The 26,242-nt window shown below is 33.8% G+C and overlaps 1 protein-coding gene across 1 annotated transcript; it reads left to right on the plus strand.

The window, feature by feature from the left end:
- Positions 1-1,164: 1,164 nt before the first annotated feature.
- LOC132740576 (chromobox protein homolog 8-like) lies at positions 1,165-26,172 on the plus strand. Its single transcript, XM_060728501.1, has 5 exons — positions 1,165-1,322; positions 2,975-3,018; positions 13,156-13,221; positions 19,211-19,271; positions 22,230-26,172. The coding sequence occupies exons 1-5, from the start codon at positions 1,269-1,271 to the stop codon at positions 23,130-23,132; spliced, it is 1,128 nt and encodes a 375-aa protein (XP_060584484.1). The 5' UTR covers positions 1,165-1,268; the 3' UTR covers positions 23,133-26,172.
- The last annotated feature ends 70 nt before the right edge of the window (positions 26,173-26,242 follow it).

Consider the following 26,242-nt stretch of genomic DNA (forward strand, 5'->3'; position numbering starts at 1 on the left):
TAATGTTTAGAATAGACCTTTGTTCTAGGTAGAACCATATTTCTCTTAACTTAATCATGATTTAATGTATCGTTCATTCAGCTGCTGCTTGTGTTACACATCTTTAAATATGAATAAAATGTGCCCTGTTACAAACTGACTTTTAATTTCTAAGACAAAATTTCTAATTCATAAGTCTTTTTTTAACCAATTTTTAACACAACAGAACCTCCTTTTTCATTAAAGAACTACTCGGCTTCCGTAGTTAAGATACGTTTTTTTAAAAAAATAAAATTGAAATAAATACAGAAAGTGACGCAATATTCAAAAGACGCCATATTCATGTTGCGTCACTTGATTAATATATTACAACAGTTATCTTTAAATACTATAATTTCATATTGTTATGTGAACATATTAGGAATTAATATATCAACGTATGAGATTATTAGCCTATATTTCAAAAACGGCGTTTATTGGTCCATAAAAATTAATATGCCATAAAATTTTAACAAATAAAAGGATGTCTTATTTAGAAATTTCTGCCAATATGCATATGATTAACAATTATCTTTTATTACAATTATTTTTATATATTAACGTTCATTGATTGGTCAACACACTGAAACCGGAATGCTTTCTGTTGAACCTTGGAACAATATAGATCTATTACTATTAGTAATGCTTCCTGAAAAAAAAAAAAAAAAAAAAAAACGCACCGGGAATTTACACTTAAATCCGCATAAATATGGGAGAAAATACTTTGGAAAACCACGTCGCTTAAAATAGCGTCCAATACACGGATTACCATGGTATTCTGACATGATCGGCTTATATATACATGTATATTTATACCTTTGCTGCGTTACCAAGCAGTTTTAACTGTTTCTTTGCGACATTAAGAGACGATTAAACGATATTTAAAATCGAATAAAAAATGTCTAACGTTGATCTAATCAATTAGCGTTATTTTGAAACGGGTACATGATTCAACGACGCTACCGGATTTTGTAATTTTAAAGCGTGATAAAATTTCTAAATTTAGCCTATATAAATGAGGGGAAAAACTATAAATAGACATGAAATATATGGTTAATTTGTTCCGATAAAGTGACTACATTACTGTTTTTCATAACGATATAAAATAGAAACCACGAAGCATTAAATATTTACACCTGACGTCATGGCGCATGCGCAGTAGTTTGTTTACAAGCTGTGTTTCATTTACTGCGTCATAAAATCATCGGCTGGTCGATATAGTTTAGTGTTATTATATCGAAGCTGCTACGATGGCGGATCGTGTTTTTATCGCAGATTACATAAAAAAGAAGCGACGTAGAAAGGTAAAAATTGTTTTATTCTTTTCATTAACCAAATATCTAACATTTGACTTAATTTCAGCGGCTGACAATTTGTAAATTTTCAGATATTAGCGTTAATAAAATGCCGGTATGGCGACATTCGCCATTAAGCTTTGAACAGTGATACTGCTGTATTCATGAAGGATAAGGTTCAATAAAAGTGCAGGGTTGTTTTGCTTCTTAACGAAAAAACATTTCCATGATATTGTTGTATCACGCAAAGCGATGTAGGAATAATTTGCACATATATCTTCAGACATTAAATGTATATTTCACCACATCATGTAAATGGTATACATGCATGCATTGCTGATAAATGTGATTTTACGCGTTAATTTATCAGAGGCGGAAAGCCGGAAACTTAACATACGGTTACGTAAGCTTAGAGAAAGTGCAATATACATACAATGTCACTGTATAATCAGTTTCGTGCGGTTTCTATTTTGCCATATTTCATTTATTAAGTGTTGTCTTATTTTAGAAGTAGAATACATGGCATTCGTAGGAGTAAAATCACGTAGATCTATCAATCGTATTTAAAAATGAACTTATACAGTTAAATAAAAAAGATTCAAACTTATTAAGACCATACATTAAAATGTCTGTTGTTAATGGATTTTTTCTAAGATTTATAATTATAACAATTGTTAAAAGACACCCCGATGCTTATAGATAGATGATAGCATCATTCTGCGATTTCGACCTGCACAAGAAAAATGATGTCATCTTTTGTAAAAGTGAAAATCAGAGTCAGTTACAGTGTCGGTTTAATATTCGTATTTATAAAACCATAAATTTTCCTCCCGGATATGTATGTTCTTGTCTATGCAGCTGTGCGGTTTTACATACAAATATTAAACCTTGTATACAGTATAATTGCTTAAATGTGTTTTACTGATCAATAATTTCCGCCATGTAATTTATATAACCTAGCGTTGCATTTGAACTGTTACACTACCACACGTGTACTTATTCGTACACTCACACAATAGGTGAAGATGACTAGATTTAATAGATAACGAATTTAAGTGTTTTGTTTCGATTCCGGTATCAGTGTTAACTTTAAACCACGCTGAAATAAGATGAGATAGAACTCGCTAGAACATGCACTGAGCGTAAAGGTTTCGTTTTTCGTTTCGGTTTAATTGAGAGAAAAAAAGAAGTAAGAAAACGTGGCGTTGGCGTGGTTTATATATTTACATGTAAAATACAGGTTTAAACGATGTATATTTGTACTTTTATATTCAGAATGACATGCTTGCATTCAGTATAATATTCGGTAAGCACTGTCACGCACTTATGTGCACCCATCAAGCACCCGTCTCTCTCCCCATACCATATATAAGTAATTAAGTTAGGATAATAACTATTTTATACATGTACCATGCAAAAAGGTGAATATACACGCGGTTTCATTGTCGTATAAGGTAGATCTACTAAATCTTACGTAGAAAACATGAGGACTTTATAAAGGAATGGTACAGAAAATACATGTATGATTTTGTAGTGGATGACTAACATAATTTTATTGACCGTTAACTTTTATAGCATACATGTAACATATTGTGTTGGAGCATAGATATCACTATGTCCTTGACCTTTAAGAATTAATTGTATTTCTTTCTTTTTTTCAGGGAAATCTTGAATACTTGGTGAAATGGAAGGGATATCCAACACGGTAAAAATATCAAACATTTCTTTTTCCACAACGGTATCTCTTTCTTCAGTTTTATATCACCTGGTCATATAGCACTCTTGTGCCCCTCTGCGCATTTTTTCAGGCACGAGCGGGTACCTGCGTAGAGGTATAAACTTCCGGTAAACTCGATGCATAGTTTCCTCCCTGAAATGATTCCAAAGCCTAAGTCAGGATTCAAACCTACAGACGGCTAAGGGGTCAAGTGATTCCAAGCCGGTGACCATAATGACCATACCTCCGAGCCAATGGATCGCCACGCAGTTGTAGTTATAGCGCTCGTATGGGATGGGCGTTGGTCCTCGTAGCCAGATGTCAAATTAAGATATTATTTGTATACGAAATGCTTATCGTTATGGTTTTAAGAAATGTGAAGGTAACAATTCTAAGTTAAAAAAAATGTTTTAAAATTCCGACAATATGGAAATTGGCGGATGAATAAGTGCTAAATATAAGATTATGAATATATCTTATTTCTTATATCCGCATTCGAGACTGAACATGAACTATTATAATAATTATCATCTTTTTGCTGATGTATTGATTCAAGAAAAGGTGTCTTTAATTCTGTTCCTATATATAGTACACGTTCGATATTGCGAGAAATATGACATTTACACTACATATACTTGCGAATATGACATTTATCTATGGGATTAAACTATGACATCATACTTAAGATAATGTCAATACCTGGTCAAATGTTAATTATTATGTCTCCCCCACCTCGGGGGGAGACATATTGTTTTTGCCCTGTCCGTCCGTCAGTCCGTCCGTCAGTCCGTCAGTCCGTCCGTCCATTCTTCGTTTCCGGACGATAACTAGAGTTCCTTTTGACCTACAGCTCTCAAACTTCATAGGATGAATGGTCTTATTGAGCAGATGATCCCTATTGTTTTTGGGGTCAGTAGGTCAAAGGTCAAGGTCACAGTGACCGTTGGTCAATTTCTCGTTTCCGGATGATAACTAGAGTTCCTTTTGACCTACAGCCCTCAAACTTCATAGGATGATTGGTCTTATAGAGCTGATGATCCCTATTGTTTTTGGGGTCAGTAGGTCAAAGGTCAAGGTCACACTGACCGTTGGTCAATTTCTCGTTTCCGGATGATAACTAGAGTTCCTTTAGACCTACAGACCTCAAACTTCATAGGATGATTGGTCTTATTGAGCAGATGATCCCTATTGTTTTTGGGGTCAGTAGTTCAAAGGTCAAGGTCACAGTGACCGTTGGTCAATTTCTCGTTTCCGGATGATAACTAGAGTTCCTTTTGACCTACAGCCCTCAAACTTCATAGGATGATTGGTCTTATAGAGCAGATGATCCCTATTGTTTTTGGGGTCAGTAGTTCAAAGGTCAAGGTCACAGTGACCGTTGGTCAATTTCTCGTTTCCGGATGATAACTAGAGTTCCTTTTGACCTACAGCCCTCAAACTTCATAGGATGATTGGTCTTATAGAGCAGATGATCCCTATTGTTTTTGGGGTCAGTAGGTCAAAGGTCAAGGTCACAGTGACCGTTGGTCAATTTCTCATTTCCGGATGATAACTTGAGTTCCTTTTGACCTACAACCCTCAAACTGGGGGGAGACATATTGTTTTTGCCCTGTCCGTCCGTCAGTCCGTCCGTCCGTCAGTCCGTCCGTCCATTCTTCGTTTCCGGACGATAACTAGAGTTCCTTTTGACCTACAGCTCTCAAACTTCATAGGATGAATGGTCTTATTGAGCAGATGATCCCTATTGTTTTTGGGGTCAGTAGTTCAAAGGTCAAAGTCACAGTGACCGTTGGTCAATTTCTCGTTTCCGGATGATAACTAGAGTTCCTTTTGACCTACAGCCCTCAAACTTCATAGGATGATTGGTCTTATAGAGCTGATGATCTCTGGATGTGGTGAATTTTTGTTTCAAGTATCTACCAGAGAGGCTTCATTGTGAAAACGAGTGGAGTCATCCCAACACACTACAGTTATCATGATTTTACATACATTGTAATTTGAGTTGTCTTTCAATAGTGTAAAAAAATCTGACAATATGAACGTTTGTTTCAAGTATCATCAAAATCCTTTAAAGGTTTGAAGAATTATGGAGCAGACACAATTTCATTTAATTTCATTTGTGAAACTATATATGATATGACCATCAAGTGCAATTTCGTTTGACGCCCGCCTGCCATACGCTGATTGAATAACCAGGATTTTCAAAATTGAATACCTGGTTAAAAACAAACAGTTTAGGAAGCATCTTCTCATACAACCTTAACAATAGAAACCATCCATAGACAGCCTTCATTGAAGTGACTACCGGGTATTTACATTATCTTATCTCCATTTCCATTCCTGTTTCCATTCACAGTTATTCTCAGCAGTGGGGGAGACATGCGCTTTTTTACAAAAGCATCCTCTAGTTTGTTATGTATCGGGTGTATTATCCAAAATGTCAAAAATCGTGAATTTTATTCTGAAATAACAATACAACTGAGGATGTGGGCGATGGGAGGTTTCGGTAGTATTGCGCCACTCCCGTTTTGCCACCTTTTGTCTGTCTTCTTGTTTCGGTATTTGATCATGATTTATTGTTCTTTTGATAGAACTATGTGTGTAGTCGTTTGGGAGAAGTTCTAAAAACGGATTTGTAATTTTTATGATTAAGAATTTTGCTACTACGCGGGGGTGTTTAAGGGTTATTTTAAAAACGGAAAGAAGACATTACCGCATTTGGCAAGTTGTCAGAGCTTAACTTGTATCAATAATTGTGCTTTTTTAAAAAAACTATACAAAGTATATGTCATTTTTATCAGTTATTAATAATGAACGGTATTTGTTAATTAATATTTATTATTATCTTAAAAAAACAACAACAATTTACGTTATTTGCGAAATGACCGCTGCGCGTTTTAATTTTGTCACAGAAAGTAGATCCATTACGTTTATTGTATTGACAAGAAAATCACAGGCATTCGTCTGCTGTAGAATCTAGAAGAGTCTTTCGCTATATTTTAGAAAAGCAAATGATATCGGCAATCTTGTCTGTCTTTGTTATTCAATAAATAAAGATATAGTCTACAAGCTAAATTTATAGATAGATTCTTGAACCGTCATTCATTAATTAGCAGATCAGTCTATACAGGAAAAGTTTGCATGAGTCAACGATATATCTTCATGGAAGTGACTAATATCAATTTTAAAATGTGGGAAATATTAAGTATTATAATCGAACGAAAGGAAACAGTATCCTAGAAAGTTCTTACATATATTATGTTATTGTTTAATATCAATCAAAATATCGTACGATCATAAGATCTAGAAGTCTATAAATAGAAACAAATAGAAAAAGCGATAATTTACATTGTAACGATTCCATTATTTGAGACGACATCTACGTACGTCACTTGGTCACATGACCACTTTTAAAGACAAATTAATATACAAAGTGTGTCATTGTTACAGTATACACTTCCCCACCGTTTATAAAAGAGGCGAAGTTGGAATTCAGTAAAACAACACTTAAGTACAGATTACAGAGTACGAATTGTTAATGTTATGATGTTGGAAATGTGAAAAGAATATAAAAAATGCTGTCGTAAACTTGAACACTTCTAGATTTAATTAATATGCCATGATACGGGATTCCTCAAATTGTGGTTGTTTTCTAAAGTGCAAGTTGTTTCTAGTGCACGTTATCTGGTATCTAAAATCAATTATGGGTAAAATAACAGATGAACAAAGTAGAATGATCTCAGCGGAAACTGATAATAGAAATGTTCAACGTACGAAAGTTTTAAGTGACGAGTGATAAAATTATAATAAAGAAGAATTTTGAAGACAATGAATTTTAGATACAATAGTCGTTTTCAGACCAAATTTTGAAGACAATGAAGTTTAGATACAATAGTCATTTTCAGACCAAAACTGTTCCGTGGAAACTCCCTTTTTATTTCGCCGCGTGACATGTTTAAGAGGGTTAAGGCATTCCATCTAGTGTGCCTTAATAATTTTTAGTAATATGCATGTATACTTTGCGTTAATTAAAAAAGTTAACTTTAAAGAATAACAACAAACTCAATTTTTTTCTTTTCTTTCAAATTGATTAAGCGCTTTTATCAACATAATGATTTATATGATGCGTGGTATATATTAAAGGCACACAAAGTGTTTTAGATATGAACTTTACTTTCTCCAAGAAGTACGATACATGTGTTGTAATAATGGATTTAGAATATGAAAGATGCCTATAACCTGACGAATTATAGCGCTGAATGTGAAATAATTTAAGAAAAAGAAGTGGTATTTTGACTAACATACTAATTGCCCAAACGTGATAGAAGATTTTAAGTGCCAATGAGTAACTTTTTTAAAACCGCAAACAGAAAAGTAAAAATATAAAACTTAAAAATATGAAAATATCTACATTTTCTAGGCTTACTGGGCCTTTAAAGTTGTGTCTCTGCGAAATATACGTCAGGAAATTTCTTGAGTGTTTTTTCTCGTGGAAAAAAACGTGAAACAACTTAAGATGTGACCTGTTTCTATAATAGAGTGTATATTATCAGAAGAAAGTGGACATAGATTAAGATCTTTTACTGCGAAATTTGTATCGATCCACGATCTTTCCTTAGTTTTTGTGAACTTTAATTTAAAAAGTACAAAAAAAGTTAGAATATCGTGTGATTAAGGTGAAGTTACTTGGTCAAGTTACATCAGAAGAAAAGACGATTACTTGAAACATAATTATGTCGGTCTCAGATTCTATATGGAATACAAAATGTATATGATATTTGCTGGAAAAACTTTTTCGTATTTTTGTGTACTCGGCTCCCAATGGCTACGGGTAAACAATGAACCTGCTTAGTTTCTTAAATTCGGACTTTACCTTGGAACTTACCATTGGATATCAAGATGATATGAGCCGCGTCACGACAAAACCAACATAATGGGTTTGCGTACAGCATGGATCCAGACCAGATGCGCATCCGCACAGTCTGGTCAGGATCCATGCTGTTCGCTATCAGTTGTAATAGGGTTTGTAAGCGAACAAAATGGGTCCTGATCAGACTGCGCGGATGCACTATATTGGTTTTGTCATGACGCGGCTCAAATATATACTTGATCAGCTATTAGTAATGAACCTGGTCAGGCTGAATGGAGGTACAGACTGGCTTTGCATTATACTGGGTGACAAAGGCTATAAATACTTCCGGTTGCTGCAGGTCAAGTGTTAATAACCATGACGTTTTGAAGCATAATAATTGTTAGCACTTGATGACTTTTCATTCTCTAAAAAAAACGAAGCAAAATTGTCTTCGTTCCTTCCTTGAATACACATGATTATGTGATATATAAGTAAATAAGTAATTGCAATATTTCGAATATTTGAACAAGTACTGTATAATTATACGAGCGGTCTTTTTTTGTTGTGTAATTATACTTATGTATTTATCTCATTTTTAACAATGCTGGTATTATTTTTACCAGATCTTTTGAATTTCAAGTTACGTTAACGTGTACATTATCAACATCTTCAAATTATAGTTTCACGGATGTAGTTTAGATAATTAATGGACCTTCACTTCTTTATCAGTCTGATAACATTACGTTAAACGAATTTAAGTACACAATCATGCATTCGCACAAAATATTTTAGACAAAAAAGGGCATGGAAATTAACTCGCGTATTTTCTATAAAAAGTGCAAAATTCGTTTGTGCGCCAATGATTTTCTACACGAAAACGTGACAAGATATTATTTAAAAAGCTTATCATAGCTTAAATATGTGCTGCATTTTTATACATGTACGTGGGATGGGAGGGCACGCTATCTGTCCGTGATCAATACAAATTAACTATTCAAAAATCTGCATTTTACAATACTTATACTCTACAGATACATCGTACGATTTACTTGAAAACGTGCGTCGGTGAAACACGAGTGTTTAAATAATTATGCCATTTCAAAATTGGTACAACACTGTGCCGATGACACATTTTTTTAAGTGAAATATAATTTAAAATGAAATTACGCAATGATTTACATTATATTAATCATTTTTTTAACAGTCATAAAACGCCACTGATTACCGAGTTTAAGCGATTTATTGCGCTCCCGATAACAATGTTACGTAAGACCATTAATTAAGTAATACGAATTAATTAATGCGCGGCTTACGCGTGTTTGAGCTGAATTAAAAACGATTACGTAATGTATGCGTAAGGTGAAAATGCTAATTAACTATCAGAAATATTTATTACCTGAGTTCGTTTTTTGTCGAACATACTGTGATATGATACTTTCACACAATCGCGCAACCTTCATGAATTCGCAAAACAATAAACTGCGTCATGGAACAAAAATATTGATAATTTAAAAGCGCTTTGACATCGAAACTTAATAAAAAAAAATCGAATCGTCTCTCGCACTGTCTGGCATCTGGTCTCAACGAAATGAAAATATGAAAAAAAAGGATATAAATTTGTTTTTAATTCCTTAATTTAAATATACATGAGTATAAATTGTTTAGTAACAGATTTGCCGGTAGATAACTCGCGACCTTTTCAAACGCTTTCGCGAGCTCACACTGCTGTAACATGTTGCGTGCCCGTGCTTCAAATCGATTTCCACATTAAATATCCAATTAAAAAACCAGATGTCGCGAATGGATGCAAATTTAATAACTCGTTAAATATGAGGATCAGGACAATCGCAGAAATGCCGTGGAATATTACATTCCTGTAGTCCATATGTCAGTCATTGCTTCTTTCTCTTTTGGTAGTAAATATTTTGGCGCCAAATTGTGTGGGACAACGACTTTGTTTGGAAAACAAAGAGACGTATGGAAACAAGGCTTTTTCTTTCTTTATTTGAGACCATTTAGTGACAAACGTCGATAATTAATTTTCAAGTTTACTATAAAATTGATAGTTTTTTTCTAGACGCGTTTTTCTAGCACGCGCTTTTAGTGTCCAATCGTGCGAATGCCTACTTTATTTTGAATGAAGATAAACGAGAAAAAGATAAAAGAAGCAAGGATTCGGCGCAATTAAAAGGACATACTACTTCATTATTGGGGAGTCCGTGCCCGTTTGATCAAACAACTTGCCTCTCACGGGTTCGACACGCGCAAGCGTCTTCGGATTCTGCCATGTGAGAAAGCTATCTAGCTAGCTTACGGAACGTCGGTGGTTCTACTCAGGTAGAAGTTCGAGCCTGAAGTAATGCACAGAAGTGCACCTGAGGTCTCCCTCCACCAGTAAAAGACCTGAAAAGTCACCATATGACCTTTACAGTTTTGGTGCGACGTAAAACCCAACCCAAAATTAATTATTTAAAGGTGGTTACAACCTCTTAACACTGGTCAGCTTTTACACTTAAGCTGTGCATGACTATCTTAAAATAGATTTTATACAATTTATATTTCCCCTCCCTTGTTTTTCTTCGTCTTTTTTACGCATGTTATGAATTGTTAAGGAAAAACAGTGTTGTTTACGAATCTTGTTACATATGAATTTGTCGATTGCTACGCACAACGGTTTCTATTTTGTACATGACACGGACGCTCGGCATGATCGAGGAAATTACGGACTTTAGTAGACCTTTCAACTCGCCTTCAACTTTTACTCGCGGTAACACGTAATGGTAAACAACTACCGGTATCACACGAATCTAGGTTTTTTTTTTCGAATAAGCGATAAACTTTCTCGCAATATTGATAAAGTGTCTTATATCTGTCAGACAAAGGTACATATATTTTTATGTATATATGTGCATACTGTATTTCATAATTAATTGAGATCTATTGTGGTTGTTATTTATATAAGGTCAAATCGTGAAATTATTTCTGAGGACATGTTTTGTAATATATTAAATATGGTTGAAAATAGGCTACATCGTTTTCAAGCAAGAAGTTGTTATATAAAACATCGGGGGGGGGGGGGGGGGGTCGTTGAAACATTACGAACTTTCTTATGCACGTGAACTTATCGAAAATACCCAATTCTCAAACGCGCGGGAATAAAAATAAAGTGAAGCGAGAGGGTTGGCGGCTGCATTGTCTTTGTTTGATCCGTAACATTTTAAAAGGCGGGTAATAAAATTGATTATTTTGAAAGAATTCCACCACAAATCGTTATATCCGTGTTTGAGTTAATGATTATTCGGATTAGTAGGCCGATTTTAATCTTAATATGTTTACGGGTAAACAATATGGATCCCTAGGGACGAGTCTGTTCATATTTTTTGTTAATTTGGTAATGTTAGTTTAGGTCAATGCGGACCGTATCTTTATTATATATGAATACCCTTTTGTTACACGTTTGTAACTTGTTATTGAAAACACCGTGATCGTATTAGATAACGGGTCCGGGTTGAAACCTTAGACCAGCAAGATTACTATTTACGTACCGCTGACTTGTAAACAACCCTTAAAAGGTAAACAGGTGTATTGTAGTACGGCTAGAGCACTCTAATGTGTCCTATAGCTAATTCCACTATAGTTGTCGCGAAACTCGCATGTGCTGTTTTAACATACGTTGCATGGCCGTTTAGCATTTTTCCTGTTCCATGGATTTTAAATTATTTCAGTGTTTGGAAGCTATCCAGGTAGCTGACGGAACGTCGGTGGTTCTACTCATGTCTAAAATAATGCACGGATGGGGACCTGGGGTACCGTATGGCCACGTGACAATTTCGTGCAGCGTCGCTATGACTTAAACCCCAACAACAACAACGTTAACGTACTTGCAAAAAGAAGATTTTCAGCCATTCTCATTAAGCGAATATATTTTTATATTCATAACAGAGACCTTTAACATTTTATAGGGTTTTAATAAGGATAAAATATAAAATGGGAATTAATATGTATACATGCATTTTCATTCTAAAAGAACTGTGAAATTCATTTTAATCCGGTTATTGTTTTGGTGTTACATGTATTATGTTTTTGTATTATTATTTCTCCCCTTTGGCATTTAAATAAACTCTTGTCGCAGTTGCCACATAAGTTGAAATTAACTACTTTTGCTTAATTTTCTTTTGCGTTTGTCTTACATGTTTATTATGGTATGTTCCAAGGTATGAAATATTGCACGTACACTATTAAACAAGTCAACTTTATCCACGTAAATACCTAATGAGTTATCGCTAATGCGTTCGTGCGTAAACCAATAAAGCATGTTTCACGTATATATACTGTTTTAATCATTTTCTTTAACATTTAATGATAATAATGATACTTTATGCACGTAATTTTTTAAAGAAGTCGTTTATATTTCCACAGTGTTTATGTTTACGTGTAAACAGAGATGAAACAAGAAAATTGGCTTATGCTTGCATACGTTGCAAAAGATAATGCAAAATTATGCTATAGATAATGCAACTTTATGCTATAGATAATGCAACATTATGCTTTAGATAATGCAACTTCATGCTATAGATAATGCAACATTATGCTATAGATAATGCAACATTATGCTTTAGATAATGCAACATTATGCTATAGATAATGCAACATTATGCTATAGATAATGCAACATTATGCTTTAGATAATGCAACATTATGCTATAGATAATGCAACATTATGCTATAGATAATGCAACTTCATGCTATATATAATGCAACATTATGCCGTTATGCCCTAGATAATGAATGCATCATAATGTTACAGACAATGCAACATTATACTGTAATAACACTTGTTATCTACTAGTGTTAATAAAGTCGTTGATGTTTACATTTCTGCAAGAAATAATGCAATAATTCAACAGAATGCGTGTTTACTATAAAAGACTGTCGTTTATGTTTACATGCTAGAAATAATGCAACAGGGTGTTTATTTACTGTGAAAGAAATCGAGTTTATTATCGCCTATAAATTACATGCCAAAATCAAACTGAATGCTAATTGTTTATTGTTATACGTATAGTATACAGTAGTACAATCTTTTACTAAAGGAAAAAAAAAACTTTATTGAAATGCTTTAATTATATCAGATTACTGTTTGTTTATTTGTTACATGTACGAGTATAACGCATATTAATTAAATGTAAAAAGAAAATCGTTTTATGTTTTACATTCTAGATATAATACAACAGGATATGCGTGTTAATTATTGATGGTTTATATTTTTTCAGACACTGCACTTGGGAACCTAGAGAAAACATACTTGATGCGTCCTTGATAAAACAGTTTGACGAGGAGTAAGTGCATTTCTATTCACTGATTTAGTTTGCTTGATAAGTATAACAAGGTCGAAAGTACTACTCAGTTGATGTTGAGACAGATAACCAACCGCCTTTTGTGCGCGCGATGATAATACATGTATGTACATGTACATCTGTGTATATCACCGGAAGCACGTGTGAGCGTCTCCCTCGGAAAAAACAACTTTGTAGTAATCTTACTTTTTTAGAGTATAAAAAAGTTTATAATATATATGAAGAACTATTAAAAGTGAGTTTCATTCCGAAACTTATTCCTAAGTTTAATTGAGGAAGCGTGGGGGGGTCAAACTTACGACCTCTGGAATTATAGCCAAACAGAGTTATCACTGGTCTGCTGCGCTCGCAATGATAATACAGTCAAGTAATTTGCCGTTCTTTTATACCTGAGCTGTTTTACGTCTGTTTTCTATTGTTGACAGTAGCCTGGAAAATATGTTTCTTTTATTTCTGTGACAAATTACTTAACTTTGAGCAACAGCAGAAATCATTTAACCGCCTTTGCATGTATTCTAGAGGAAAATTAAAGTTAAAATTAATCCCTGAAAGTCAATGCCATAATGAGTAGGTAGTGTCAATATTTCTGAAAGTCCGTGTTCTAAATTAAATTCTCAGCGTCGAAGAAACCTAGTTTTCTTATTTGACACGCTTAATTCAGAAAGTTGGAAACCGCCGATATTCAAAGGGTTACAGCGTCCATAAAAAATAATATGTCACAAGCTGGCTTATTCTGTATAATCAATTATATATATTTAATATATACGTTTCTAGAACTGTCTTTGAATGCGATAGCTGATTATCTTCTGCTCAGCACGCGCTGCATTCGTCTGCTTCTTTCTGCTTTTATCGGTAGATTACTCAATATCCGTTGTAGCGTTTAAATTCTTATGTATACCTAATTTAGAATAACATGTACATATATGAATAGTTGAATATTAAATTGGTATATAACCGCGACACGTCTCGCTTTTCGTTCAATACATAAAATTATATTATAAAACAATGGCAGAATTAAAAGGGTTTTACTCCCGTGTATGTGTTAGTATATGCAAACTTTAGTATGCGAGTACCTTGTAGTGCATGCACGAGGCGGGAAAAATAATTATGCTACATTTTTCATTTTCATAACTTAAATGTAAGCACTTGCTCAGAATTATTAGACGCTCATGGCTTGTGACTGCCCGTCGGTCTATGACAAAAATACCGGTAGACAGACAGACATACATACTCCCGACGAGCGCAGTGGTTTAGTGGTAACACTTTAAATCCAAGTGTCGTGAGTTCGATCCCCTGTCACTCCAACTACAATTACTAACGGATGTTAAAAACCGAGGTTTTCCGTATAGTGGGGATTTAAATCTTCATTAGGAATACCTAACCGATTGTTCTTATTCGAAATTTTACGGAAAGGGCCGAGAAGTTGCAACTTTCAGCCTTATATACTCAATTGCCTTGCACATGCTTAATCAATTGCTCTTAAACATAGAAACCTACCTATTGAAAACAATCTCAATGTATCATGTAGAAAGTGACACATAGTTCTTGTCTTTAATTGTCTGAATACTTCTGAAAAGTGAATCTAATTGATCACCGTTTCGATCTGATTCGCCGACAGTCAGACATGATTCAGACCTCACTGACTAATATAGGCCAGTGCTTAAATAATGCCAGTGAATAAAAGTGAGTAATGTATGTGACTAAGTGAAAAGCCTTGCCGACAGTCTGTACAAAACATAAATATCATATTGATTTAAGAAACGATAATTTGTTTATTTTTGTATATTTCTAATTGTGATAATTATTTTCTCTGGTATTGATTTTTTTTGTTGATATTTCGGTGATTTTTATTAGGTTCTAGTTATATTAATGCTATTTATAAAAAAAAAACACGTTATATATTCACGATAAAAAGTACATGTTAATTAGGCTATATATAAATGTACTCGTAAACGTATATAGACAGACGTATTATTAACATGTTCACATAAATGTGCTATATTAAAAAAATGAGCCGCGTCACGACAAAACCAACATAATGGGTTTGCGACCAGCATGGATCCAGACCGGCCTGCGCATCCGCGCAGTCTGATCAGGATCCATGCTGATCGCTTACAAACCCTATTACAAGTAAAGAAACTGATAGCGAACAGCATGGATCCTGATCAGACTGCGCAGATGCACAGGCTGGTCTGGATCCATGCTGGTCGCAAACGCATTATGTTGGTTTTGTCATGACGCGGCTCATGTATTAAAAAACTACTTTCTCAAAAAATTATTATAGGTGACCTTTAAGTAAATGCTTACGTGGATCAGACAAATAGTTATGAAGCAGTAACGACCTTCTTGGGAGTGATTTATTGAGATATTTTAGCATTTGCTGTAATAAACACGTACGTCTATAAATGTACTATAGGGAAATATAATTGTATCGCAATAGCTTTTCTGTAAGCTCTGAAAAGGGTACTTTTTTTTTTCCGTAACTATCATAAATTATCACGATTCTTAAAGCTGGATTACTTATTTTCATGAAAATTGTGAAGTTGTATTAAAAAGCGTCATTATTGTCAAGTTTACAAGGAAAGTAAACGGCTCTTTCGATCCACGTAAATTACAAAGTAAAAGCCAAACTATGCAATAGCCTATATTGCGTTAGTCACGCAGTAGAAATATGGTGATATACATGTATACTTGAAAATCAGTCATTCATTGCATATAACATGTTTTTTCACCACTTGAATTATGAATAATTTTACTTTTCTTTACATCTAAGTACATTTTTTCTTCAAAGTTGATTTTCTTGAAATTGTTTTACTAATCTGGAGGCATGAAGCTTTTATTTATATTTGGATTCATAACATCTGTAGTTTAGGACCCTCTCGTATTTATATCAAAATTTTGCTTTGTTTTTTTTTACAAGTGATAATTAGAAGCATTAAACTATGACAGCACAATCAGTAGACACATTTTGTATTTAAATGTTTTTTTTTGTCATGATGGTTGTTTTAATATTTTGTTTTATTATTCATTTTCAATTTTATTTCTTCACTTCTTGGTTCTTTTATTCCCCTTCATATGTATATTTTTTTTTGCTGAATCATCGTGAATACACATTATCGGTATATTAAATGTATCATGTATTATATATGTAAACTCGTCGCCTACTTGAATGCTTGACAAAATATTTATAAATATCATCTGTGCAACCTTAGTTACATAAGTCCTATGAAATAAGATACTGCGCTTAATACATGTATCATGTATAATAATTATAATAATACTAATATCTCAGGCTATAGAGAAAATAACAGACTTTGATAATTAAAAAAAATAATATGATCTTAGGTTATTAGCTTAGATTTCTTTTGTTAATAAAATTTTTTGTTGTCTTAAGATCTTACTTTTTTTAACGTTACTTGATGTATGTGTTTTCTTGATTGAAAACATTATAACGCTTCCACGTTAAAGTTTCTTTAAAGTTTGAAAGATTTAATATAGGTATTCACTCACACATACGCACGCACACACATGCACTTTTTTAATTTTAACGCTTACAAGTGAATTTTAGGTTACTTTAATTTAGATTTGTTTCTACAACGCTTCAAGATACACTAGAGAAAGAAATCAAACCTAACATCAAAATAGTACTTTAAATTGTTGGCATATACAATGTACTTTAAACAAAGCTTTTTTAGAACGTGTTCTTTTTTCTAGAACAATATTTCAACCTGTTTGCATACACCGAGAAATTTATAAAACACTAAACTCCCTTGAGTTGATAAATTGTCTTGTCCACATTTCACTTTGGAAAAAAACATATGAGCCGCTTCATGACAAAACCAACATTGTGGGTTTGCAACCAGCATGGATCCAGACCAGCCTGCCGTCCGCGCAGTCTGATCAGGATCCATGCTGTTCGCTTACCAACTCTATTACAAGTAGAGAAACTGATAGCGAACAGCATGGATCCTGATCAGACTGCGCGGCTGCGCAGGCTGGTCTGGATCCAGGCTGGTCGCAAACCCATTATGTTGGTTTTGTTGTGACGCGGCTCATATTATATATTTTTAATGAAAAAAAATGTACGGACTCAATAACGAACAATGCAGACCACGATACGTCGGCACGAATGTACCGACTGAATTTGGTCTGCACTAGTCACAGGGGTAGAACAACAACAACAACTATTCTCAACGGATATAAATAAAATACTGAAAATGTCAGGCCTCTTATATTTCGAAGACTTAGATTTTTCTCCAAGTTTCTTAGATATAATGTTACAATTTATCTTCCTATTACCCCTCTGTGAACTCCATAGTGAATCAACATGTTTACCACAAATATTAACCGTGTTTTTCTATCAATGGAAACCAGGCTTCAAGGCCATCTATTGGCTCTTCAATATCATATCGATGCAAGGCGAAGCAGAGCCTTGCTGTTACAGTTCTTCTAGAACTGTTTACTTAGTGTTTTGTTTTTCCAATAAAACATGATCTACAGTTCGCCCTATTGAAATTGATCCTAATTTAACAGAGAAGAGATCTGAAAATCTAAATTAATTGTTGTTAAAGCAGCATGCCATCGAATCAATGCTAATTTTCCGGAAAATTTTGAAAAATTATTCAAAAGTAAAATATTTTGAAGTGAACAACGAAAGTAATACATGTATCGACATTGCAAACAACGCTTACAATCCACGCAAATTACCAGAAGGAGACAAAATATGCAAAAAGTAGCCCTAACTGTATCAGTCACTTAGTAGAAATATTGTGATTAATAGTGCAAAATCAGTCATTAATCGCACAAAACATGTTAAGTTTTACTTGAGTCTTTTACTTTTCTTAAAATCTTAGTACATTTTTCTTAAGTTTGATTTTCTTAAAATGTTTTTTGCTCATCTGGAGGCATGCAGCTTTAACTGGATTTTTATTTCTGTATATTTCATCTGTTAACTTAAGTGTTGTTAACAAGTCATCTTCAGTGTTTTTACTTCAGATTTGTTTTTTGCTTTAAATAATTATAGGTGAGCAATTAAACGTCTAAGCATCATTCGTGACTATTAAAGATGCCTCAATTTACCTTATTCTATAAACAATAATTGTAGCATAATTTAAGAGTAACTTTCCGCGGAATTATTGCGCCGCGCGTGATGATGCGGTTATTTTATTAAGCATCATTGTCGAATGAATCATACCAGATGTTAAGAGTACATGACAATTGCACGATTGTTCCGGAAGTGCTTTGAGCGTTTCTTTTTTTCCAATTTAACAGTTGGGGTTATTTTCACTTGCCTTCTATCTCGATCAAGGTCGAAATTTCAAGAGGACGCGTTTTTCCTTTTAATATTCATCATTTTTTATAATTCTCAATGATATTCAATTTTTATATATTTTCCACTTTGTCAGTGGTGCTTTAGATGCCACATGAAACCTCAGACGACTTTTATCGGACGTAATCATTCTCGTCTGCTATGTTCTGACTTTCTTCTATTTCTCAATATAGATTTCATAACATTATTGGAAGGATTATATGGCAGGCATTTTCTGTGGCAGAAACAAATCGAAGAGGTGAATGTCTTTCGAAAAAAGCACGTAACTAACTTCTTGAACCGCGATAGAAATCATATACAAAAGTACATATACCTGATAAAAGGGCGTTGCGTATAATCGTTCACCTTTTAGCTAGCTAGTTAATCCTAAATTGAATAATCCCATTATGTTATGATTCCCGAAAATAAAACTTACACGTGAATTCATTTCAGTGCCGCGAATGCCAGTTACCACGCTAATTATATAGAATAAATATTGTTGTGGGCGCAACCCACAATTATGAAAATGCGCCTCGGGAAATTACATTCAATGTTACTGTTCAGAAAATGTATGAAGCTCTATGTTCGGACAGTATCTCTGCTCATATTTTACTAGAAATATATATATGTTGTTAATTTTCTTGTCTTTTTCTTGTATTTCAGGGGCTATGATCCACGTAGGGTGAGGGCGGCCTGCCGGAAGAAGAAAAGGAGGCGAAGTGAGGTAACTACTCGAGACTAGGATTTATACTTTCATAGTTTTCATAACATTGTCCCAAATATTTAAACATATTAAAATAGAATGCAAGCTCACATGTAAGGATGGAGATATTTGCCGATTTTTCAGCGTTTTCTGGGGTTATCTTAATATCACGTGATATAAGGAATAATATATTCTTCATATAATACTTGTTTTATATCATGAGGTTATTATACATTGTTGAGTACAATAATGAATTGTATTGGGAGAGAACAGAAACCTATATTGGACGACGCGCTTGCCGAATCTTAAATGGGTTTACAGTTGTGTACAAGTCCAATACAATAAGTATTGTGCTCAACAGTGTATAATGACCTCTTTATTTCACACAAATACTTTCGAAGGGAAAATACATTAAAATAAAGACAGCGGCGTGTTATATTTCATTAATCAAGTATGATATGGATTTGATATAGACATTTTGGACTCTGCAAATGAAAATGGAGCTATAAATGTGATATCTAATTTTTGGACTCGAAAAATGAAGAACGAATCCGCCATCTACATTTTAATGGCACTTGAATTTTTCTTTTCTCAAAAAAACATGATACAAAAACTTATATTTTCGTAAAATATTCGTCTGCCATAAACAGCTGTTCATCAATTCGTTATGTTGCTATGTATTGGCTGATCACGTGTTGTCAAAAATAGTGACAGCATATATTCATTTATCATTGATTTTTCTTAGTTTTTTTATTATAAAAATTGCAGTTCACTGCACTTTGCGTTGAATGACAGATGTTACAAATTCTTTGTTTTGTTTGTTTTTTTATCCATTATTAAACGTTGTGATGTCTCGAATTAGATCTATATATGGTGTAAATGGGTTCAATATGGCTATTAATCTTTCATTTAATTCAATTTATTACCACATGTCCGACCTTTGCTTCAATTTTGTCAACATTCGGTGATTTAGTACTACCGAAATATATCTATTATTGTCAATTTTTTGTGCAATTAAAGTTAATAACTTAATATATAATAAATGAATAGACCAGCGCATGCGCATCGTAATGTTTGAATATCATCTGTTCACATGTTATGTACATGTGTGTATTACTATGTTAGGCGTGGTTAGGTTGTAAAATCTTTGAGGGGAAGATTCAGTATGAGAATTTGATCTCCTGTCTCGTCATTTCGGTTAACTTAGACCGAATGCGAAGCTAAGATATACGTGATCAATCTTAGATGATTCAAGGAAAGTAATAAGATAAATTAAAAGAACATAATAATGTTATGATCATCTTAAAGAAGGGAATGAACAAATAAAATAAGTAAATAAATAAATAAAGATGCTCATATTTACTTGAGTCATAGTTTGTTTAACTGAAGTTATCTCAGTGTTAATTCATAACTGTAGCATACTTATGTAAAATGTATGTAAGTATTTCATTTTTATTACTACATACGTAAATAAACTATGTCATGCATTTCACCACGCATTTATAATTTAAAAGCATTAATACTTCTCCAGCAATGCATTTCGTCACGCAGTAGCTTTCTGCGCTCAATTTGAAATAAATGAAAAACACACAGGAAATGTACAAATATCTATGTACATTAATTAATACATGACTACGTTGAAAATTTGCCGTTGCCTGAAGGCTAAAGGGATTGGATCTCTTAAATTTTTACGAACACGTGACAGTGCCCCTTCAAGGTCATTAAAATGTATATGTGAATTTCTTAAAGTGACTCCACTTTTTAAAGATGACGGGGCTGAAATTATTAGTCCTAGATATGTGTACTATTTGATGTAGGTCAGTACTAATAACTTATGAGCAAATTTTCAGATCATTTCCTCAATCTGTTTTGCCAGAACGATTACTTTTATTGTTCATGTAGAATGACCTAAAAATGAAAAGCGTTGCAACGGTATATTATAATCATGAATGATGTTCAGATCTAATGTTGTTAGCCAGTGTCTTTCCGAGAGTTCCCGTTTAAACAGACTCACATTCTTTCTTTTCTATTACAAATATGCAATTGTAATGTGAAAGTAAATTCGTAGATACAGACGATAAAATAACGAACTTAGTATTTCCTAGAGCTTTTCCATTAAATAATAATACGCGGTATACTAATTCAGGACTAAGTACGAAAAGGTCAATTTCAAATTAAGTATTTTGTCGTCTGCTATAGGCAACTGATCCTATCCATGCGCCTAGTGTCGTCTAAGCATGGTCTGCACTGTTCACTATTCAATATCGTTTGAAAATTTCCCTAAAAAGTATAGTTTTCTCCATTTTGACAAATGGGCACTTCCATTATCGTATTAAAGGTGGTAAGGGTTAAACAGTAATGAAATTGGGTCAAGTTTGTTTAAAAAATGGGCAAGTCAATTATCATATTTATATCTAAATCAAACAGGAAGAATTTGCCAAATTTAGTGCAAGTATATTTACGTTATCGAATTAAATGAGATAAAACACCGTCAAGAGACTTTATTGGTTTTTAAACACTATTTTTTTTTCAAACAATAAACGAAGTTAACTTCCGTGATGCATTCCGTTTTGATATCGCTTTCATTTTTTGAATTTGAAATTTGAATGAATATTTTAACGGTTTCACATTTAAGGAAGTTATGTAGGTTTGAATTTAGAGGACGAGTTATAAAAGGAAGTTAAATATTTAAATTTCTGTGACCGCAAAATAAGTCGCCATCTATTTTATGTGTTATACTCGTCAATATATATTACATGTTGACATGTACATGTGATCAGTTTATACCGGCCTTCAAATTTGAAAATTATGACAGCCGTGTAATAAATGTTCGTTATAAATTACACACTTTGGTGTCATTAAAATGCTTGAAGTAAAAAAAATATAGGTTATGAATTTATAATCCCTTCATCGATTCGAATAAAGAATATTATTTATTAATGGTTATATTTATTTATTTTTTTCTCTATGATTTTTCAGATCACAGAGTCTAGGTCCCTTCCGCTCCCATTCTACGATTCTGACAGTGAACACGAGCCCAGGACGCCACCCCATGATCTTTTAAGCAAACATAAAACCAAAGTGTCTCCGATTTCATTGTCAAAATTTGGCGGCGTGTGGCAAGCAGATGCCACGAGCGAGGAACGAGATACTTTGTTTGAAAACGAGGCGGATAAACGCACGGGACAAAAGAAACGGAAAATCGAGTTGGATATTATCGATAATAAAGAAAATGAGGTCACCCTGCATAGTCCGAGACAAGAACAACTGAGCCCATTGTACGAAAATGGCGGGAAAAGCTGCCACCCAAAAATGCGAGCGAAGTACATGTTTCGCACCGGTGATTTTGAGAATACAGAATGGGGGTACGACTGGAGTAGCTCGGACAACGAGAGTTTAAAGGGGATTGTGCATATTGATAGTGAAAAAGCGCTTCAGTCAACAATGACTGTGACACAAAATAATCCCGAGAACCGGAAACGCCTGGATAGTTATTGTGAAATGTCTAGTAACGCTAGTGAATCTACGATACCCGCAATTGATGAACTTGAAGTCCCCCCTCTGGTAATCGATCATGACTGGCAGGAGCCAGCCGGGTGTCCCTCTTTAGAAAACTCTTACTTCGAGGAAACCTTCTCTCCTATAAAGGAGGAAGACGAAAACATGCCCACACTAACAAACGAACACGCATACCCTGATCCTGAAAAATACAACCTGACGCAACAACCGGAAATGGACCAATCTTACGAAAACGTTACACCGGAAGTAAACACTGACAAAGCGCGCGAGCACGTGTACGTTACGGAAGTAACATTAGATAACCTCACTGTGATTATCCATGAAAGTGATAAAATGAAAGGCTTCTTTAGATACCAGACGTAAAAAAATACAATAATTTCTGCGGCTCGTGATTTTAGAAGTTGAACTAGAGCCAATTTTGCATATTATCACACATGTAACGGAGAATGGTCCTGAATTTTTCTACCTGCAGATCTTATAAAGAGGTCATGGCCCTTCGTTTAAGATACTAACTTTTGACTGGATTTTCAATAAGGGTCAAACACATATTTATGCATATTGTTTATAATGGCATAATTGAAATATCTGAGTTCGATGGCTTATTGTGTAATAGGGAATTACATGTAAAATATTTTCTAATTTTTATACTTCAAAACTTTGTTTCCATTTGTTATTCTTTGTTCATAAAGTACAAAAAACAACACATATTTTATATGTTATGATATTTTCAGAATCCTTTGGTTTTAATAAAAAGTGTATCTATATTCTGATAAAAAATGTACCTCTTTTCTCGCATTGTGTTGCATGTCCAGATTTATATAAGATAATTTCAATAACTTCAACGTATTTATGAAACTTTATTTTGACATTTTAAAAAGCATAACATTTGTTTTTCTCAAATCTTCATTTTTATTTATTACTTAAGTAATTCAGTCCAGAAACAAATAAAAGTTTTACTGCATTGTATTTTTAGCTCACCTGTCACAAAGTGACAGGGTGAGCTTTTGTGATCGCTTTTCGTCCGGCGTCCGTCCGTCATCCGTCCGTAAACTTTTACTTTAAATGACATCTCCTCATAAACCACTAAACCAATTTCATCCAAACTTCACAGGAATGTTCCTTTGGTGGTCACCTTTAAAAATCGTTCAAAGAATTTAATTCCATGCAGAACTCTGGTTGCCATGGCAACCGAAAGAAAAAACTTTAAATATCTTCTTTTAAAAAACCATAAGAGCTAGAGCTTAGATATTTGGCATGAAACATCTTCTAGTGAGTGTCTACCAAGTTTGTTCAAATAAAAGCCCTGGGGTCAAAATTGGCCCCGCCCCAGGGGGTCATTGATTTTCCCTACATGCATATAGTAAAAACTTAAAAAATCTTCTTTTAAAGAACTCAAAGAGCTATGGCTAAGATATTTAGCATCAAACATGTTCTAATAGGTGTCTACCAAGTTTGTTCAAATAAAAGCCCTGGGGTCAAAATTGGCACCGCCCCGGGGGTCATTGATTTTCCTTATATGTGTATAGCAAAAACTTAAAAAATCTTCTTTGAAAAAACCCAAATAGCTAGAGTTAAGATATTAAGCATGAAACATCTTTTAGTGAGTGTCTACAAAGTTTGTTCAAATAAAAGACCTGGGGTCAAAATTGGCCCCACCCCGGGGGTCATTGATTTTCTTTATATGTGTATAGCAAAAACTTAAAATCTTCTTTGAAAAAACCCAAATAGCTAGAATTTAGATATTAAGCATGAAACATCTTCTAGTAAGTGTCTACAAAGTTTGTTCAAATAAAAGCCCTGGGGTCAAAACTGGCCCGGCCCCAGGGGTGTCATTGTTTTTAACTATATGTGTATAGTAAAAACTTTAAAAAAATCTTCTTTTAAAAAGCCCAATGAGCTAGAGCTTAGATGTTTAGCATGAAACATCTTCTTATGGGTGTCTACCAAGTTTGTGCAAATAAAAGCCCTTGGGTTAAATTGGCCCTGCAACGTTGGGGGTGGGGGTTGGGGGGCCTATATACAGGTGAGCGACCTCAGGGCCATCATGGCCCTCTTGTTATTTATTACTTAAGTAATTCAGTCCAGAAACAAATAAAAGTTTTACTGCATTGTATTTTTTTATGTTTTTTTATGATTTTTAATTGGAAGAACATAAATCTAGTATGTTTATAATTTTGTGTATACCTATAAGAAAAGGCTGATTTTGGTGTAAAACCTAAATATGTTCATTTGTATTGTAAGATGTTTTCAAATTTATGTTTATAAATTTTTGATAATATTAGAAACACATGAGAAAAGTGGTCAAACGATTGCTAGTTGAACAAATAACGTGATTTTAGCACATCTAAGGCGCTTTATGAATTTCGTAAAAGTTGCATGTGATATTAGAATAAAAAGTGTAAAAATGCATTTCTCCGTTAGTCACGGTTTAGAAATACAGAAAAATTATAAATCCGGTCAAATTTTTAATAAAATAGGCATATGAATTTGTTTAAACCCTATCTACACTAAATATCTAAAAAAAAATGGACTTGTCTGTCCTCCAATCTGGACAAAACCATTAATCAGTAATAGGGGGAAATTTCAAAATGAGTTGTAACTGAATAACGAACAGTGCAGACCTTAATCAGACGACACGTGTCGGATGATCTTCGTCTGCACTGGATCTGTTGCCTCTTGCAGACTTGCGGTAAAATTCTTCACTATTTGATTTTTTTTCCTTATTTCAATTAAAACAAAAAGATAATTGTTTTTCTTATCTGCAAGTAAATATCAACACACATGACATGATGTGGCGGGGAGGGGTAATAGAATACTTATTAGAGATCGCTTAAATGGGCATATTATAATCGCGAGTAAATTAAATTTTTACCCTGTTTAAACCGGAAGTAACTAGCCTTTGCCACCAGTGTAGGGTAAGACCAGCCTGCACTTGCGTGCAGTTTACTGTTTGCTGACAATATCCCCAAAACTGATAATGGGCAGTTCCAAATATGGAAGCTGGACAAGTCGATTTAAGAAATTAAGAGGGTTAAAAGTTTAGGTTTAATTGTCTTACATTTGAAAATAACGAAAAAAACAATTTTTGTATAGTAACATTTTTAATGATGTTTATTTGTTTTGAAAGGACCACTTCACCCTAAGAAAGTGTGTTATTACTTATTGTTATACATGTATGACCAACGGACCAGTATAACCTTGTTAGTTATATAGATAAAACATGATAACATTAAGTATGTGGTAAAACGTTATATACAATAACATACATCTACAAAATAGGTTAAGGTATAAATAACTCATTTCGAAGAAAAACTATTAATGTTGACGTGAGTGTTACAAACTGTCCTTCAGGGTTTTATGTGACATCTTTTTGTAATTGTGGTTAATAAATCGAATAAAAGAGTTTTGTATTTTGTCTTTCATCTTTCCGTTCTCTTAATTTGCGTCCGTCTGCCGTTTGGGGAACGGTACAA

Source organism: Ruditapes philippinarum, unplaced genomic scaffold (assembly GCF_026571515.1).
Source record: "Ruditapes philippinarum isolate M1 unplaced genomic scaffold, ASM2657151v2 ctg4830_1_1_1_1, whole genome shotgun sequence".
Classification (NCBI taxonomy): Eukaryota; Metazoa; Mollusca; class Bivalvia; order Venerida; family Veneridae; genus Ruditapes; species Ruditapes philippinarum.

Coding starts and splice junctions, on each gene's coding strand:
- LOC132740576 (XM_060728501.1), top strand. CDS start 1,269: ATGGCGGATCGTGTTTTTATCGCAGATTACATAAAAAAGAAGCGACGT. Junction 1,323..2,974: donor AAAAGAAGCGACGTAGAAAG/GTAAAAATTGTT, acceptor TCTTTTTTTCAG/GGAAATCTTGAATACTTGGT. Junction 13,222..19,210: donor ATAAAACAGTTTGACGAGGA/GTAAGTGCATTT, acceptor CTTGTATTTCAG/GGGCTATGATCCACGTAGGG.